This window comes from Carassius carassius, chromosome 2, assembly GCF_963082965.1.
Source record: "Carassius carassius chromosome 2, fCarCar2.1, whole genome shotgun sequence".
Lineage (NCBI taxonomy): Eukaryota > Metazoa > Chordata > Actinopteri > Cypriniformes > Cyprinidae > Carassius > Carassius carassius.
In genome coordinates, this window is record NC_081756.1 from 7923209 (window position 1) to 7939727 (window position 16519).

A 16519-nucleotide genomic window follows, 5' to 3' on the forward strand; every position below is an offset into this window, starting at 1 on the left:
AAGAAACATTCAGAATTAGCTGTTGAAATGTGTTGCAAGTTGTTAGATATGATAACAATATCCTGGCAGTACCCACTCAAAACAAACAAAGAATATTCATTGTGCTATGTGACTCATTGTTTACCAAAAAAAGCATAGAACAAGCATGAAATGTCCGAATGGACAAAATCCTACATCATTTGTTTTAACAGCCTAATAAAAGGCTGTCTAAACACAGGAAAGAGACAATAAAAGACGAACAGCACTGTTGCTGGAGTGTTTGTGGATGGTAGGAAGAGGTACTGTAGTTAATGTGGTAAAGGCCCAAATGAGAGCGAACAACTTTGATGTGAACCAAAGCCAGAGGGGTAAAGCTGCACTGCAGTCTAAAAACAGACCCATTTGGTCCCAAACCTGCAAGTTGTTAAAAATTACAGCCGTCCCATTTATGAAGACCCACCCTACTTGTTAATGCCGTGTACTGAGACATATCTGAGTAAGAGCACACTGGGCTCTGCTCTTATTTGTGTGCTGTGCTTTAAGGTCTTTATAAAGTTACCAATTGTAGGCGACACCTGTAAGGAATTTAGCTTGCATCCAGTTCATATTGGTCACAATACTATTTCAGATTTTCTTTCATTTTACTGACTTAAAGGGTTAGTTCACCAAAAAATGAAAATTGTGTCATCAATCACCCCCACGTCGTTCCAAAGCCATAAAAGCTCCGTTTGTCTTTGGAACACAATTTAAGATATTTTAGATGTAAACCTGGAGGCCTGAGACTGTCCCATAGACTGCCAAGTAAATAACAGTGTCAAGGTCCAGAAAAGGTATGAAAGTTGTTGTCAGAATACTCCATCTGCCATCAGACGTGCAATCTAGGTTATATGAAGCGATGGGAACACTTTTTGTAAACTAAGAAAACAAAAATAACCTCTTTATTCAATAATTCCATTCCATTCAATAAACGGTCTCCTCTTCATTATCGCCGTATGCTGCGTATGTGCTTTGATTAAAAAAAAAAAAACCAGCGCATCCTTGTGGCGCGGATGACAGTATTCTGACGACAACTTTCATTCTTTTTCTGGACCTTGACACCGTTATTTACTTGGCAGTCTATTGTCTACTGGGACAGTCTCAAGCCTCCAAGTTTTCATTTTTGGGTGAACTAACACTTTAATCTTCAAATCGTAATCTTCGAACGTTCGCCAATTTGAGCTGAGAGTTTTAATCTTTAACTTTGATCATATTCTGAATTAGAAAATAATTTTGTTCCATTGTCATGTAACAAAAGCAAAATGAGCGAATAATTTATGAATGACTCATAACTAACACAATGATGAGTTTTTATAACTGACTCTGTTTTGGCAATCTGTTAATCCTTTCTAAAATGAATTGGAATAAAAAGGTAATTCACTACGAAAAAAGGAATTTGATAGGGTTGATGGACAGCAGTGTAAAAAAAAAAAAAAGTTACGTGCAATAATTAAATGCAGTTAGCCATATAATCACATATTTCAGGAAAGCAAAATAAATGGTTAGGATGTCCCTAATTAAACACTCTAAATAACTTTATAATTAAACATTCTAATCAAACACTGATTCTTTTGTCTCTCAATATTATGAGTTGCTGTATGAGTACAATAGTATTTCCTACACTCAAAAAAAAAAAAAAGTAATATAGTAAATTTCACAAATAATTCAGAAGATACTGTGAGCAACACATTGGATTAAATGTGAGATTTTGAAGTAGAAAGAATTTAACAGTATTTTCTTCTTAAAACTCAGGAAATCATTTTGTTACAGTATAGTGGCAGGGCGCTAAATGTTGTCAATTCACATAAAATCACTTTCTTTTGAACAAACACAAACTTTTTGAAGAGCTTGATGAAAGTTCATAGTGTGAAAAGTTTAAAGTCAAAATTCGTTGGATGATTAATGTCGTTCTTTTGGTATGACTAGATTTTCACACCTCACAACCCTGTGTAAACCTTGTTCACAGAGTGTGGCATTAATTGAATGCACACTGACATAGACTGTCCACCTATAATTTGATGAGTAAAATAAGAACACTCCTCAACAGACACAAACCTCCCACATATTTTACCATAAAGCAAAGCATTATGCAAAGTAGCAGCAGTCTCTTCCCTCAGCTGGAGATGAGCTCTTGGGAAGGAGGTCCACATGATGCTTGCTGGTTCATGAACAATGTCTTGGCTTCAGTTGGCCTCCCGCTGGGCTAGGAATCAGCAGGCCTGCTGTGCTCTTGGGATGGAAGATTCTGGACTTTCCGCACAGGGATTTAGATGTGCGGTCAGATGCCATCAAACACATCCTCTCTCTTTCATACACATTTCATTCAACTGCGCTCTCTGAGCTCCATGGTAGATTATATGTCTAAAACTTTCTTCAAACAACATATATGTTATATATATATATATATATATATATATATATATATATATATATATATATATATATATATATATATATATATATATATATATATGGTACAAAACTTGATCACTTTTAGTTTATACACAGCAAATGTCAGAGTGTTAAAATCCCAGAGTTTTGATGACCAGAGTATAATTTATACACTTTGGAGTAAACTGGGCTTAAAGTACACTTGTCAGGTTTCACCATAAACTCTCTCAAGTGTTAGTGTGTTGGTTCAGTGTTGATGTGGAGCTGTTGTAGTGTAAATAGTGGATGATGAACTCTTTGAGAGTCAATCTGTTGCTGTCCCGTCCGCATATGAGTTTAGGTTTCGATACGTCATCAGATCGACTACGCTGTCATTGGTTGAATCAAGATGCAGCCTCGTGGACACCAGTTTCCAACTGACATCCAAAGACGTCGTAGACATTTTGATTCTGCGGGACCGTAGGTAAGAAACCAGCAAGTGAATCATGCTGAATATTCCTGTTTGTCTTCTTGTTTTAATTCTCATAACTAAAACACTAAAAACGCTAATGTAGAAGTAACGTTAGAAGAGGTGTGACGTTTAGTAATTTAGTTTAACTAGCTAACTTAGTATATCAATGGTAGCTAAAGTGATTGTGAATGTTAAATCTGGTAAAACTGTTTTAGTGGTAACGTTGATCGTTGACCATTAAATGAAATTTCAAAATGGAAATGCAGCAATCATTTGTTAACGTTAGCTGCCGCTCCCAATCTCGCGCCTTATGAAGGCTAAATTAACTAGCTAACGTTAGCCTGGAAAGCTAACGTTACAGATTCCCATCAAATGATTGAGTCTGACTTTATTTGCACTACATTGGGTATTGTGTGTGTTCAATAAACCAATTGTATTTTTATGTTGTAGTAATATGTGAGGAAAACTACAGCAATGCTTTTCAAAGTACAGTACCAAGGAAAGAAGAAGTACATCAAACTCAATGGAGCATCATATCCAGCATTTCTCAGGGAGGGTAAGTTACGTTCTTAAGCATTCTTCTCTTCGTTCTCTTTATAATTGAAGTTTAGATCAGAGGTCGTGTTAACCGAATATTTTCCGTCATTGACTAGCTTTACGTTAATTTTTTTAGCAGTGACGAAAACATCTGAAGGTTTAATCAGGGTTCCTACAAAGTCTCGAAAGTTTGGAAAATGCTTGATTTTAATTTATTTCTTCAGGACGGCAGATGTAACTAAAATATAAATAAAACCGGCTGACAATGGTTTTTTTTTTTTAATGCGAGGCAGCCTCTGTTACGACTCAGGTCTCGTGTAATTCCATGTAAGTTAGCAGCTAACAGTCAGCAGCTATTTGGCGCCTCGTGTATTCGCCTGGCGCGCAAACATCTACATTAAGAAATGTCGCTTGCTGTAATTTTGTCGATAACTGCCTAGAAGATGATAAATAAAAACTGATTGCGTCGACGATCAACAGACTGAAAGGCACACACTGTGAGAGCTATGGGAGAATAAGCCTTCACCAGCCATGCCAAAGGTAATCGGAGACAAATGAATTTGACTGTAATTCTTTAAAAATATTATTAAATTAATTCATATCGAATCATTATATAACTGTAATGTAGGGAGGGGAGGGGGATGTTCTTTCCGTCGTGCACGTTTGTGTGAGCACTCTGGTTTCTATTCACAAAAGCAAAAGTTTAAATTTTAACGTCTGCAGCATTGTAGCCAATCGAAAGTTTTTTTAATGATGCTTAGATGACTAAACTTACGGAGTGACAACCGCTTTTACCAGAGTGAGTTATGTAAATAATCGTTCCGTGATAGTAGTAACCATAGCAACGGACGTGACAAAAAAATCTGATATGACCATTTAGATCTGTGCATCATGTCTTACTGTGTAAATACAGAATAGAGCTGTCACTGTCAAGAATAAATAAAACAAATCAGTGTTGGCTGAATATGTTTAGATTCAGTTAGTCTATTGATAACACTTAAACACTCTTTTTCATGTGTCCTTTTTAAAACAATGCTCATTTATTAAAATAATATTTTAAGGTATTTAAGGAAGATTCATGTATTATATACTCATGATCATTATTATTATTCCAACCATCTACAAAAAAACTCATCCTAACCTACAGTTGACAACAAATATACAAACATATAACCACATTTTTAAAAAGTATCCAAAGAGTGATTTAATATAAGTTGTATTTATATTGAAGATTCTAATATTTTAGCTTGTAGTTTTCTAAAGGGGCGCGGTTTATACTATTTATATTCTTTCATTTTGTTGCTGCTTGAAAAATGGATTTAGGGACCTTAAAAATGCTTGAAAAGTGCTTAATTTAAACTTCAAAATCTGTACAAACCCTGACTATGAAAAGTGACTCTTTATATATTAAAAAATGCATAATCTAGCCTATATGCTCCTATATCCTGTAAGTTCATGATTAAAAATGAAAATGTGAATTAAAACGAAAATTTTATGAAAATTAAAATAGAGTAATAGATTATGGTGCAATTTTAACGACCATATCCATCAAAATAAAGGACAATGTGAAAGTCTTGCGCAACCACTGGTTTAGATGTACGTTTATATGAAATGTTATTCTTAGCACCATGCTAGTCTACCGTAGCCTTGCCCATTAAGATAGAAATTGTGCTAAAAACATTATTGTTCTCCCACTTTCTAACCCTAACACAACAACTTATGTTTTTTTTCTGTATTCAAAGCTAAAGAGAAGTTCAGCATACCCCCTGAGACAAACATGTATGTGCTGGATGACAGTGGAACAGAGGTTGATGAAGAGGTCTTCAGCGACATCTTGGAGGAAAAAGCAGACATCCTGTGGACCATTGTTAATGTTCTTTCAGTTTCTGGTATTTGCTATCACAAAACCCAAACAGTATCTTCTCACCAATGTCCGATTTGTGCTTTCTCTGTTAAAGGACTACTTTGCATATTTCCAACCTTATCTCTTATCTGTCAGTGTTCACATAAGGATGTGAAAAACTACATTTGAGATAAAAATAGATTAGCCGGTAAGGCTGTTGACCCGAGCACTTCTCAAAAAACAGTCAGTTTTGCCATCTAGTAGTTAATGTATCATGGCCTAAACTGCTTAAAGTCTGGCCACATTAACTACCAAAACTCATGTAATTCCTGGAAGCAGTCTCACCATGCCTTTTTTGAACCTCTACTCACTTAAACCTGTGGAAACATTGACTGAAATATATATAAAAAAAAAAATCTTTTTGCCCTTTTCAGACTCTCCCATCCAGTCCTCGTGCACAGACACCTTGTCACTATCATCACCCTCATCGGACAGTGATGCTTCTCTGATGTCCCCAAAAAGACAGCGCATTGATGACGCCTTTGTGATGTCCCCAAAAAGTCTACATACTGATGACAGTTCTTCACAAGCCAAAGAGGTGATGTTTCTTCAGAACATTTCTCTTTATGTTGTAAACATTACATTTACCTGTTACTGTTACCATAACATTTTCCCCTGTTGTCCAGCTTGTCAAAAGAATTCTGGAACAAAAGCCTGGAGGGGAGAAAATCCTTGCAAAATATGCAATGACAGGAGAGATGAAGGACCGAGCACGCCGTGATCTTGTCAGCATTGTTGTTGCTGAAATGTTTGAAAAGTATGGGTAAGTAAAATACTTTATGGTGCATGATTTTGTAAAGTGTATATTCATAGTATTCAATTGCAGATTTGGTAGTTGTAATCAAATAGGTGATTATCATTAAATAACAACCGTGGCCAATGAGCTGTGGCCTTGCGCAGATCATAGGTTTTCCGGTGTGTTGGTTTTAATACACATTTATTCCACAGACGTGCTCCCCCTATGGATAAAAGAGCACAGTATGCATTGGGGATAGTAACACTGTTCCCCTCTCTAAAAGATCCCTACTCCAAAAAAGGCTATGTGAGTACATATTTAAAAGTAAGGTTAATCTTAATAAACAAATGAATAATGTTCTGGTGCATTTTAGAAGTCTAACACTTCTTTTATAAAGATCTCTATTGATTCATGCTGAAACAATTTTTTTTATACATTTCTATCTTTGTTGATACTGTCTTTAGGAACACTTTTTTGACATAGACAGCAATGAGGGCTACATTGCCTGGAAGATTAAAAACACACAGCGAGAACTCAGCAATGGCGGTACCAATGGGGGTAGGAGAAGGAGCTCTCAAACTACAGGCAGCAGCGGACCAAACTTAGAGAGAGAAGTGACTAAAGTGCAGCAGTTGGAGGGAGACCAGTGTCGTGAGGCCATATCTCTACTGAAACACAGCACAGACAACGAACAGATCTTCATGAAAATGAGAGAAACCTTCCAGCACAGGCAAAAGTTGATCCATGATCCTGAGCAGTGCAGCACAGTGCTTACTGTGTTCCCAAGGTTTCTTGACACAAAAGGCCTGGTAAGTTTTTTTTTTTTTTTTGTAAGCACATTTATTATGTTTTTGCAAATGTCAAGAACAGCTGTTCAAAGATGAAAACGGTCATCTTTCAAATGTCGACTTAATTTATTTACCATGACAAATAGTTGTAGACAAATAGTGTAGACAAATAATATATTTTTTAGGGCTGCAACAACTAATCGATAATCAAAAATAATCAAGAAAGAATTTCATTATCAATTCATTGTCACTTCACAATGGTGTAAAACGCATTTCTATGCATAAAACGCATCTGAAAAACAGAGCAGAGGTCGCAAAGTTAGCTGCTGCGAGAAAATTGCACAATACAAAACATGAGAATGTTTTATATTAAGTTCTTCAAACTGACTTGTAATTGTATTAATGTGGCCTGTCTTGTCAGATGCCGTGACAAATGTGTGTGATGTTTAATGTGTTTCAAGATGTGTTTTCCTCAGCATTTTACACAAAGTCCTGTCAGTAATTGAGTCTTCGTAAACTTCACTGAATGAGCGCAAGTCAGTACATCAATCAAACGGCGGTCGGAATGGAAGCTCTATAACCCTTGACTGAAGCCCACGTAGATTAATTTTAGGGCTGGTCCGAATACCATTTTTTGAGCTTCGAAGCTTCGATAGGAATTAACATCGAATATTCGAAGCTTCGGAAGGAGGGGGCTGAACATATTTTTCTCTCTAATAAAGGCAGGAATCTCTATGCATCTGTCTGTTTGCATTTAGATTATTTATCTTGCATTTAGAACCGTTCATCCAATCGACTTCACGAGTGTAGTGTCACATTTGGTGCAATATAGACACGCGAGACGTGACACGTTCAGAATTAATAAACTTTTAATACAGAACAGCGCGAGCGGGAAGCGCGCGCGCCTCACGCGCAGGGCTTATATGCTCCGAGAACGGACACTGCACTAGTGATACAAAACACAGCCTAATATTTTTCTGAGTAACAAATAACTCTCAAATCAGAAATCAGCAGCACAGTAATTACTGACACAGTAAAGGGTAGGCTAATATATTGTTTTCTATTTCCACAATGTCAAAGCAACGCAGCTTATAGCCTACAAGCTCAGGCATGCACTTCTGCCCATACAAACTCCGCTGTTCTGCGCTCTAAAATAAGAGTATTGTATTTCGCCCAAAAATGCTAAAAAAATAACCGTGTGAGAGCGTGTTTTAGGCTATATCATGTTATAGCCAGGTATGACGACGCTTAAATCAGAGAGAGCTATATCCGATCTGAGAAAACGCATGACAGCCCCATTCAAGCGCGAATGGGAACCGTTTCTAGGGGGATGCCAGGTTGTGAAAAAAAAAAAATGAAAACAAATATTCGAATGTCAAACTTGAAAATCGAATACCAACCCACCGAACAAATATTTGAATATTCTGATACAGCCCTAATTAATTTACTATCGTTTTCATAGGCTTCAATTGACACAATGTTTGAAGGAGATCATTGTGCAGAATAAAATTTCCTCGATAAATTGGCCTTTTAATCCAACCAATTGATTAATAATTGACAGGTTAATAGATTATCAAAAAAATTGTTAGTTGCATAACTAGTATTGTTATTGAAAAGAGTTTTGAGTTTTAATATTGATGTAGTATCAAAGGTTTTGGTCAGGTGTATATCATGCTTAAAGCAGGTGCTTCTGTCTTCTCAGGTTGGGATAGTGACATGGCCTCACTGCTACTGCTGGTCTACCTACTGCCACCACCTCCAAGTGGAAAGAAGGGAGCTGTAAAGATCAGTACCCGGGAAGCTGTGGACCATGTAGTCAAATTTCATAAGGTCAGTGTGCCCTAATCTCCAATGGCAATAGCCATTGTCAAAAGGCAATTGTGTAACCCCCCAGATCATTAATTTGTTTCTTTTCAATGCCACCGCCACAGAATTTTAAGTCTGGTAATTATGTTTTGCCTCCTTGAAGTATAGCAAATAGAGAGTGGGGTTCACCTCTTTTGACTGCAGTCTTGTGCTCGTGCTATCAGAGTGTGACTTTAGGAAGTCACAGACAGGTTTCTATCAGAGTGTGACTTATCCATCAAAATGTGATGTTCAGTGTAGATTCATTTCAGTTTATTGTTATCTTACAGTCATGTCGCAGCCTTCAGGAGCACTCTGGTCCAAACCAGCGGAGGCAGACCTACATCCTGGCAGTTGGGACGACAAGAAAGCACATCCACGAGTTCTACATTGCATTGGATGGTGATCTCCTTCCCTGCAAGGGCAAGTCTTCCCTGTCAGCCTTTGATGAACTTTTCAAAGCACATTATGTTTTCGGCATCTCCTATGACCAGGCCTTAAATGGCATGTACACATTTGTGCAGACCACCATCTACAACATTGATGTTGGTCATTCTCACGAAACTCCCAGAGTCAAGGACCTAAGAGCTAAGCTCCTCAACTAAAAAGTTATGATGTTCAGATGCTTTGTTTGCAAGTCTAGTTTTGTTACCGTTCAAATGTTGATCCGTCATCTCAAAGTTTTCCATGCCTTTTATCCTGGTAAGAAGTTTCAGTTAATGTGTTACCAGGCTGGATGCCACCAGAGATTTTGGACTTTTTCAGGCTTTAGAAAACATCTCCATATCAAACATCGCGCTAAAAATCTAGATCAATTTGAGAACGAACCTGTCATAGTTGAGAACAATCCCGTCATAGTTGAGAACGAACCCATCATAGTTGAGAACGAACCCGTCATAGTTGACGTAGCTGATGATGTTAATTTAATTCCAGAGCAACCAGAGAATTCTCAAAGCTGTAATGAGACCAGGCAACATACCCAAGAAATGTGTGCATCCCTTATTGCAAATCTCCAAAGCTGTGGTGTGGCTACTAATGTCATAACGACTGTTGTTGAAAATATGGAGGAACTTGTAGAGGAATTACATTCAAATGTTAAAGATGATGTTGTAAAATTACTCTCTAACGATGAGGAGATCAGAACAAAGTTTGACGATTATTTTGACAACCTTGAAAATCCATTTAGCAAACTAAACACTGAGGCAAAAAGGAAAAAACATTTCAGTGAGAAATGGGGTATTGTAGAACCTGTAGAGGTAGCCCTAGGAGTGAGGTATGATGCTAGAAGGAATCGAACTACTGGCACATATGATCAAGTTCCCATAACAGACAAATTTGTTTATATTCCTCTATTGCAAACTTTGAAGTTCATATTCACCAACCAAGAGATCTGTGATCATTTTGTGCAGCCTTGTGAGAAAACTGGGTTTTACAAAGACTTCTGTGATGGTAACTATTTTAGAGACCACCCCCTCTTCTCTGAAAAACCAAACTCTCTCCAAATACAGATATTCTACGATGATTTTGAAATGGCAAATCCTCTCGGATCCAAGCATGGTATCCATAAGGTTGGAAGTATATACTTTGTTTTACGAAACCTATCTCCAAAGATTAACTCTGCTCTTATGAATATTCATCTTTTAGCCCTTTTTCATACTGAGGATGTGAAGAAGTATGGATTTGATTTAATCTTACAGCCCCTCGTACGTGATCTGAAAATCCTTGAGTGTACAGGAATTGAAGTTCCTTTCTCTGATGAACCAGTTTACGGAACAATTGCACAAGTAACTGGAGACAATTTGGGATTGCACTCATTACTCGGGTATGTTGAATCATTCAGTGCAAACAATTTCTGTCGTTTTTGTCTAGTGGACAAACAGACCTCACAAACGGTTTTCAGGGATGATGATCCAAGAATAACATTGCGTAATAAAGCACTGCATGATCAGCATTGCAATGACCTCATGGTAGATCCTACACTGCCATCCACATTTGGAGTTAAGCGACAATGTTTATTCAATGATCTACAGTACTTTCATGTTTCTGAAAATTATGCTGTAGACATTATGCATGACATATTGGAAGGAGTGGGGCAATTTGAGCTGAAGTTGCTGTTTGCTTACCTCTCAGACAACAAAATCATATCCAAGACAGATGTTTGTAACCGAATATACTCATACAATTATGGCTTTGTTGAGCGAAAAAATCGTCCAACCAGAATAAACTTGGAGCAGAATGGAAACGGAATTGGTCTCAATGCCATTCAAACTTTTTGCCTAATCCGGAATATGCCCTTGATATTTGGAGATGTTTTACGAGAAGGAAATGCCCACTATAGACTCTTGTTGCTTCTGTTGCAAATTATGAACATTATATTGTCTCCAGTTGTTACTGATGGAATGACAGTATGTCTGAAGCATCTCATTGTTGACCATCACCAACTTTTCAAAGAGCTTTACCCACATCGCAGAATGATCCCTAAACATCACTTCATGATTCATTACCCCAGAGTAATTCGAAAAATAGGTCCAATTCTACATGTTTGGTCAATGAGATTCGAAGCCAAACATAGGTTTTTCAAAAACACAATCAAAAATTTCAAAAATATAACAAAGTCATTGGCCCAAAAACATCAGATGGCTATAGCATACCATTGGGAATCAATGCCATTTAAAAGTATTGACTGTGGGCCAGTAAAAACTGTTCAGCTCATTGAATAGCCACATGGTGAGATGATTGCAGAAGAACTGCAGGTTGACTTAGACTGTGAAGTTGATCTGACTTCTTGGATCACTTGTTTTGGAACTGAGTATCGTCCAGGCCTTTTAGTTTGCACGGACAAAGAGGACGATTTGCCTGTATTTAGTCAGATAAAAGACATCATTGCATTTAATCGAGAATATTTTCTTGTAACAGAGGACTTTCAGACACTTTGTTTTGCAGAGCATTTTCATTCCTTTCATGTGACACAGGGAAATGATCATAATGTTTCCATGCTTAAAGTTGATAAATTGCACTTCTTTAAGCCGTTTGATCTGCAAACTACTTATGGTTTTGATAGGGATTATCAATATGTTGTTCCTGTACATGTGTTTGTATGAGTTTGTGGTTTTTGTACATCCATGAACTGTTAAATAAAACAGACATATGAGCACTGACTTGGAGTATTTTTCATTCACTGATGGTTCTAGGTTTACACTACAAGTGTAGGAAACTATTGAAACAATGTAAATAAAAAAGTACCAGCTTTAGAGTACAGTTGTACTCTTAAAGTGTTAAATAATGAGCTCTGCAAAGGTTCTAGGTTTACACTGCAGGTGTTCAAAAGCACTGAAACGGTGTCAAAAAGTGCTAGTTATAAGAGTTCATTTTAACTCTCCAGGTGTTCAAGTTTAACTCTATTTTGAGAGTATATATTTTACACTTTTTACTTTTTATTGTTCACTGAACACCGAACTCTTGGACCTATATATACACTGAAACCAGTGTTCAGTGAACTCCTATAGAGTACATTGAACACTCTGATTTTTGCTGTGTATGTTAAGTTTAATCCTATAAATTGATTCCCATTCAATACAAGTTTATTTGTAGTGCTTTCACAATACATATGGTTTCAAAGCAGCTTCGCATATAATGCAGTGTTTATTAGCTGCATGCATTTCAATAATCTATTTGCAATTATCAACAATTATTTGAAATCATTTTTTCGTATTACTTAATGTGCCAAATGTCTAGGTTAAATTTAAAATATAATAAATACATATTTTCTCAATATTAATCCTGCGTCAGCCAACGTGCATCGGCAAAAAGCATTTAAGCATAACCAAAAAGTTCTGTTTAAGTGATTTCTGATGAAATAAAAGAAGTATTAGTGAGTTAAAAAGAGAGGGATAAAGATCAATATGATTTATGGTTTCTGTTATTGTGTCTGGTGTAAATGTCTTCATTAATTCTTCAAATTGTACTTATGTAAACCTGAAGAAAAAAAATGCACCACTCTAATAGTTCTTCTTTATTGGTTTCAAGAACATTTGTAAAGCAAATAAATAAATATAAAGGACTGTACCAACTTAATGTGCAATGTTGTCAAATCATTCTGTGTTTGCTGGGTTTATAATTTCACTTTTCTGTCTATTAACCTTACTATAAACTGAGCTTGCACAAACAAGACCCTGCATGTTGAAAGATCTTAACTGGATTTAGACAACTGGTTGATCCTCTAGGTGATCTGAATAAAGGTTTCTATTGTCCTCTACCAATTGTTCTACAGCTTTTAAAGAGTGGACGGCCCTTGTTTGCCATTAAAAACAAGTCTTTCTCCCTCTTAAACCCCCGTCAGTGTCAGCGCAAACTCGCATAAACTGAAGAGGAGATTTGACTCACGACGGCAGGGTAGAAGAGAGCCAGGCTTAATGATTCAAACGTCCAAGAAAGCCCTTGTGAGCCCCAGGAGTGAGGGTGGAAAGGTTTGTCTGGGAACAGATTGATGAGGCTGCTGAGTGGACCTCAATGAGCCAGAGGGATGAGGTGAAAAGCCCACACATAATCATCACACAACACCACTCTTAAGCATTTCCATAATCTGCCACTTGCTGATCATCACTGATGTAAGACTGAGTATGGTCTTTGTTCTCTAAAATGGCTTCACTTGAGGAATGTTTTTGAACCAGGATGTTCAGTGTTATTTACTGTCTGTATAAGAGTGTTTCTTCAACTATGGCCTTTTCTGGCTCTGTAGACACTCTTAAAAGACACATTTCACATTCTTCACTAGTTTGATTTAATTACCTACAACATTCAGCAGTGCAGATTCATGCATCAGAGAACAATTCTGTCCTTTTCTCTCCAGGAACCAGTAAACATAATTGCCAAAAAAAACAAAAGTACATTTTGTGCTTGATAGCATATTGTGGAAATTACATTTTAATAATTTTTGGAATCAGAATTTGGAGTCAGAATATAGAATCAGACGCTTCACTATCAGAAATAAAGTTTTATGGGTTTCTATGGTTTTATTAAGAACCTTTAACATCCATGGAAACTTTACATTGTATTCAATCTTCTTTATGGTGATTTTTTTTCTCCAGATTATTAAAATGTTCTTCACACTAAAAAAACTTGATTGGAAATGACACACAAAAATATATTCTATTTACAAGAATTTTAACTTTTTTTTTTAAACATAACATTTTTATATATATATATATATATATATATATATATATATATATATATATATTATATTTATATATATATACGGAGGTTCCCAGGCCAGTTTTGATGTGACCTTCATACAGCAATAATTAAAAAAACAATACCTGCATGGGACGTAATTGAGTTCAAAGTTGAAGAAACACCAAAAAGTTTGAAGTAAATGGAAATGGTATGCTTGTTACTTCCATTTACAGAAATAAAAACAGTGGGTTGCATATGTGCTTTGTTTTTTCTCCGTATGTAATCCAGAAATCTAAAAGGTCTAGCTACAGAAATTGACTACTTGGATGGAAAACAAAACAAAACCCACTTCTTTTTTGTTAAACTGCTATTGTTAACTTATGTCACACGCTCCTGACCACGAGGACAAAACGTATCAATCGTCTTGTGTCTATTAACATACTTTTAAATTCTTAAACATATATTAGTGGCTGTTCCTTTTCTGGTTTGACCACCCATTCCTTTGTAGCCAGTTGATAATGGGCCGTACAAGCACTACAATAGCATTAGCACAGTTTGGAGCTATATGTAAGCAGAATAATTGGCCTGTTTTAAATTTGCAGTCAGTAGAGAGGACCCTCAATGGACTCTATTCCTTAGCACTGCTCAAAAATCCCTCCACACAAGAATAATCACAGGACAGACGGCAATTAGAAACGGCACCATTACCTGTAATGGCCACATATTAATTGGAATAAAATGAAATGCAGACTTTACATGAAAGAACAATAGCACCGAGCTATAAAATTTAATAAATTAGTGCCGTCAGCTTTAGAAAATTACTGGAAGTCAGAGACATACCGTTATTTAACCCACAGATGTGTTTTGATGGAGGCATAATTGCAGATATCAGTATTAGTTGGACAGCACACATATGACGCACATCTGAAAACCAGATCTCAATAATGGCACGATTAATTCAGGGTTCTCACACTTCTGCCCTATGTGTTTCCATGACTCATGCATTTGTAATCACGGAATAGGGATGTTAAAATTCAAACTCAGGCACATTTGAATGAATCACTCAGAATTGGTACACTGAAAAGAACCAACTCAAATAATGATTTGCTGACAAATAGGATGATACTATGGCTTGGGAACACTAGAAACACAAAATATAACTAGAACATAACTAAACTACCATATTATTGTAATGGAACATCACGAGCAAACAAAGGCAATATAGCTAATATCTATGAAACACTATGAGCAAACATAGATGCAGTGAATCTACAAGTAGATGAACTAAGAGAGCTAAGACTGTTGTCTCCCATAATGAAATTCATGACTTCAAATTACACAAAACCTGCAAAAAAGTTACTGCACAGGCTGAACTCATAAAAGAAATTACAGCACGATCTGTCTAGTCCGATTCACAATTGAGTCTTATGAGTCGGTTCTTTTAATGAATCGCTCAGAAGACTAGTTTTAAATCAGTCTAATGAATCCTTCACTGAATTAACTCACAAAACTGTCAGAGCTGCTAATGAATCAGCATATGAGTCACTTACTGAAATAAAAATCATAAAAGAGGTTTCCTCTAGCAAACCATTTCAATTAATCAGTGAATCGCTTTAATTCAAACAAGAATATAGGTATATATCCGAGACCACATGTAATAATTTATCAACAAATTATGAAGCACTACAGCTAACCACAGTGTGTTTATCATTTAGAAAGGTTTGTTTTGCACTGGGATGAACAATGATATGCAAACCCATTAGCACAACTTGCTGGCATCTCCCCAGGGGGAACATTTCATTAGTCTGGCTATAAAGAGGATTAATTGTCATGAGGGAAGCACTGCCATGTGTTAGCCATATAGCACCTCTGCACATAGGTAAGAAGTTCAACCTGCAGCCTACAGAAGTCACAGACTGGAAAGAGAAAAAATTTTAATCATCACTAATGAGATGACAGCCTTTATTTGTACACAAGATATGCAACTAATTATTTAGATTTTTATGCATTCATCAGTGCATCATTGGTGCCAATTACACCCATTACGTGGAATGGAGGTTGGATCTGGAGAGAAAATGCCTATATATATGTAACTTGAGGAGAGTGTTATCAGAGATCTGGGTCAATAAATTATAGATGATACGTTATCTAAGAGAAAATTGCCAGAATGTTTCTAAACAGAGTTGCTTTCATCTTCGTCTTGGGTTGGTTGGCTTCAATGGGTTTTAGTATCATTTCTGACCCTCTCATGACTGACCACATTTGCATGCCAAATCTAATAGTCTTTTTGATCTATCCTGCATCCTGTTTTCAGGGATTCAAATAGTACTTTGCCCTTTGAATGACCATTCAATTAAGAGCCGCCAAAGACACAGCCCCAGGGCAAAATGCATCTCGGGGAGGAGATTAATCTGGCCTATGGGATGATTTAATTACTTATATTTATTATATCTGCCCTTTTTTTTGCTGTATCAGGATCCAATAAATAAATAAATAAAAATACAACAAATAAATAAATAAGTAAAAAGGCTTTCACACCAAGGACGATAACTGTGAAGATAACGATAGAGATATAGTTCTAAAAATCTTTCTCAATATTAAAGAATACCAGAGTCCACACCAAAGCTAAAACGATAAAGGCACAGAGAAACAATGTCCTTGGAATCACTTTCAGTGAT

General features: G+C 36.5%; 2 protein-coding genes across 3 annotated transcripts; both read left to right on the top strand.

The window, feature by feature from the left end:
• The first annotated feature begins 2844 nt into the window (after positions 1-2844).
• LOC132096451 (uncharacterized) lies at positions 2845-6917 on the top strand. Its single transcript, XM_059501820.1, has 7 exons — positions 2845-2869; positions 3308-3413; positions 5137-5283; positions 5672-5835; positions 5924-6060; positions 6246-6339; positions 6498-6917. Exons 2-7 carry the CDS (start codon positions 3332-3334, stop codon positions 6915-6917), a joined length of 1044 nt encoding a protein of 347 aa, XP_059357803.1. The 5' UTR covers positions 2845-2869; positions 3308-3331.
• Positions 6918-8406: 1489 nt separating this feature from the next.
• LOC132101422 (uncharacterized) lies at positions 8407-11814 on the top strand. Of its 2 annotated transcripts, XM_059506369.1 has the most exons (3): positions 8448-8651; positions 8957-9494; positions 9537-11814. In XM_059506369.1, exons 2-3 carry the CDS (start codon positions 9278-9280, stop codon positions 11384-11386), a joined length of 2067 nt encoding a protein of 688 aa, XP_059362352.1. In that variant the 5' UTR covers positions 8448-8651; positions 8957-9277; the 3' UTR covers positions 11387-11814. The 2 variants fall into 2 exon arrangements, with proteins under 2 accessions (XP_059362362.1, XP_059362352.1); XM_059506379.1 differs by lacking the exon at positions 9537-11814 and having other exon boundaries at positions 8407-8651; positions 8957-9476.
• Positions 11815-16519: the final 4705 nt, after the last annotated feature.

Coding starts and splice junctions, on each gene's coding strand:
- LOC132096451 (XM_059501820.1), top strand. CDS start 3,332: ATGCTTTTCAAAGTACAGTACCAAGGAAAGAAGAAGTACATCAAACTC. Junction 3,414..5,136: donor TCCAGCATTTCTCAGGGAGG/GTAAGTTACGTT, acceptor CTGTATTCAAAG/CTAAAGAGAAGTTCAGCATA. Junction 5,836..5,923: donor GTTCTTCACAAGCCAAAGAG/GTGATGTTTCTT, acceptor CCTGTTGTCCAG/CTTGTCAAAAGAATTCTGGA.
- LOC132101422 (XM_059506369.1), top strand. CDS start 9,278: ATGATGTTCAGATGCTTTGTTTGCAAGTCTAGTTTTGTTACCGTTCAA. Junction 9,495..9,536: donor AGATCAATTTGAGAACGAAC/CTGTCATAGTTG, acceptor TTGAGAACGAAC/CCATCATAGTTGAGAACGAA.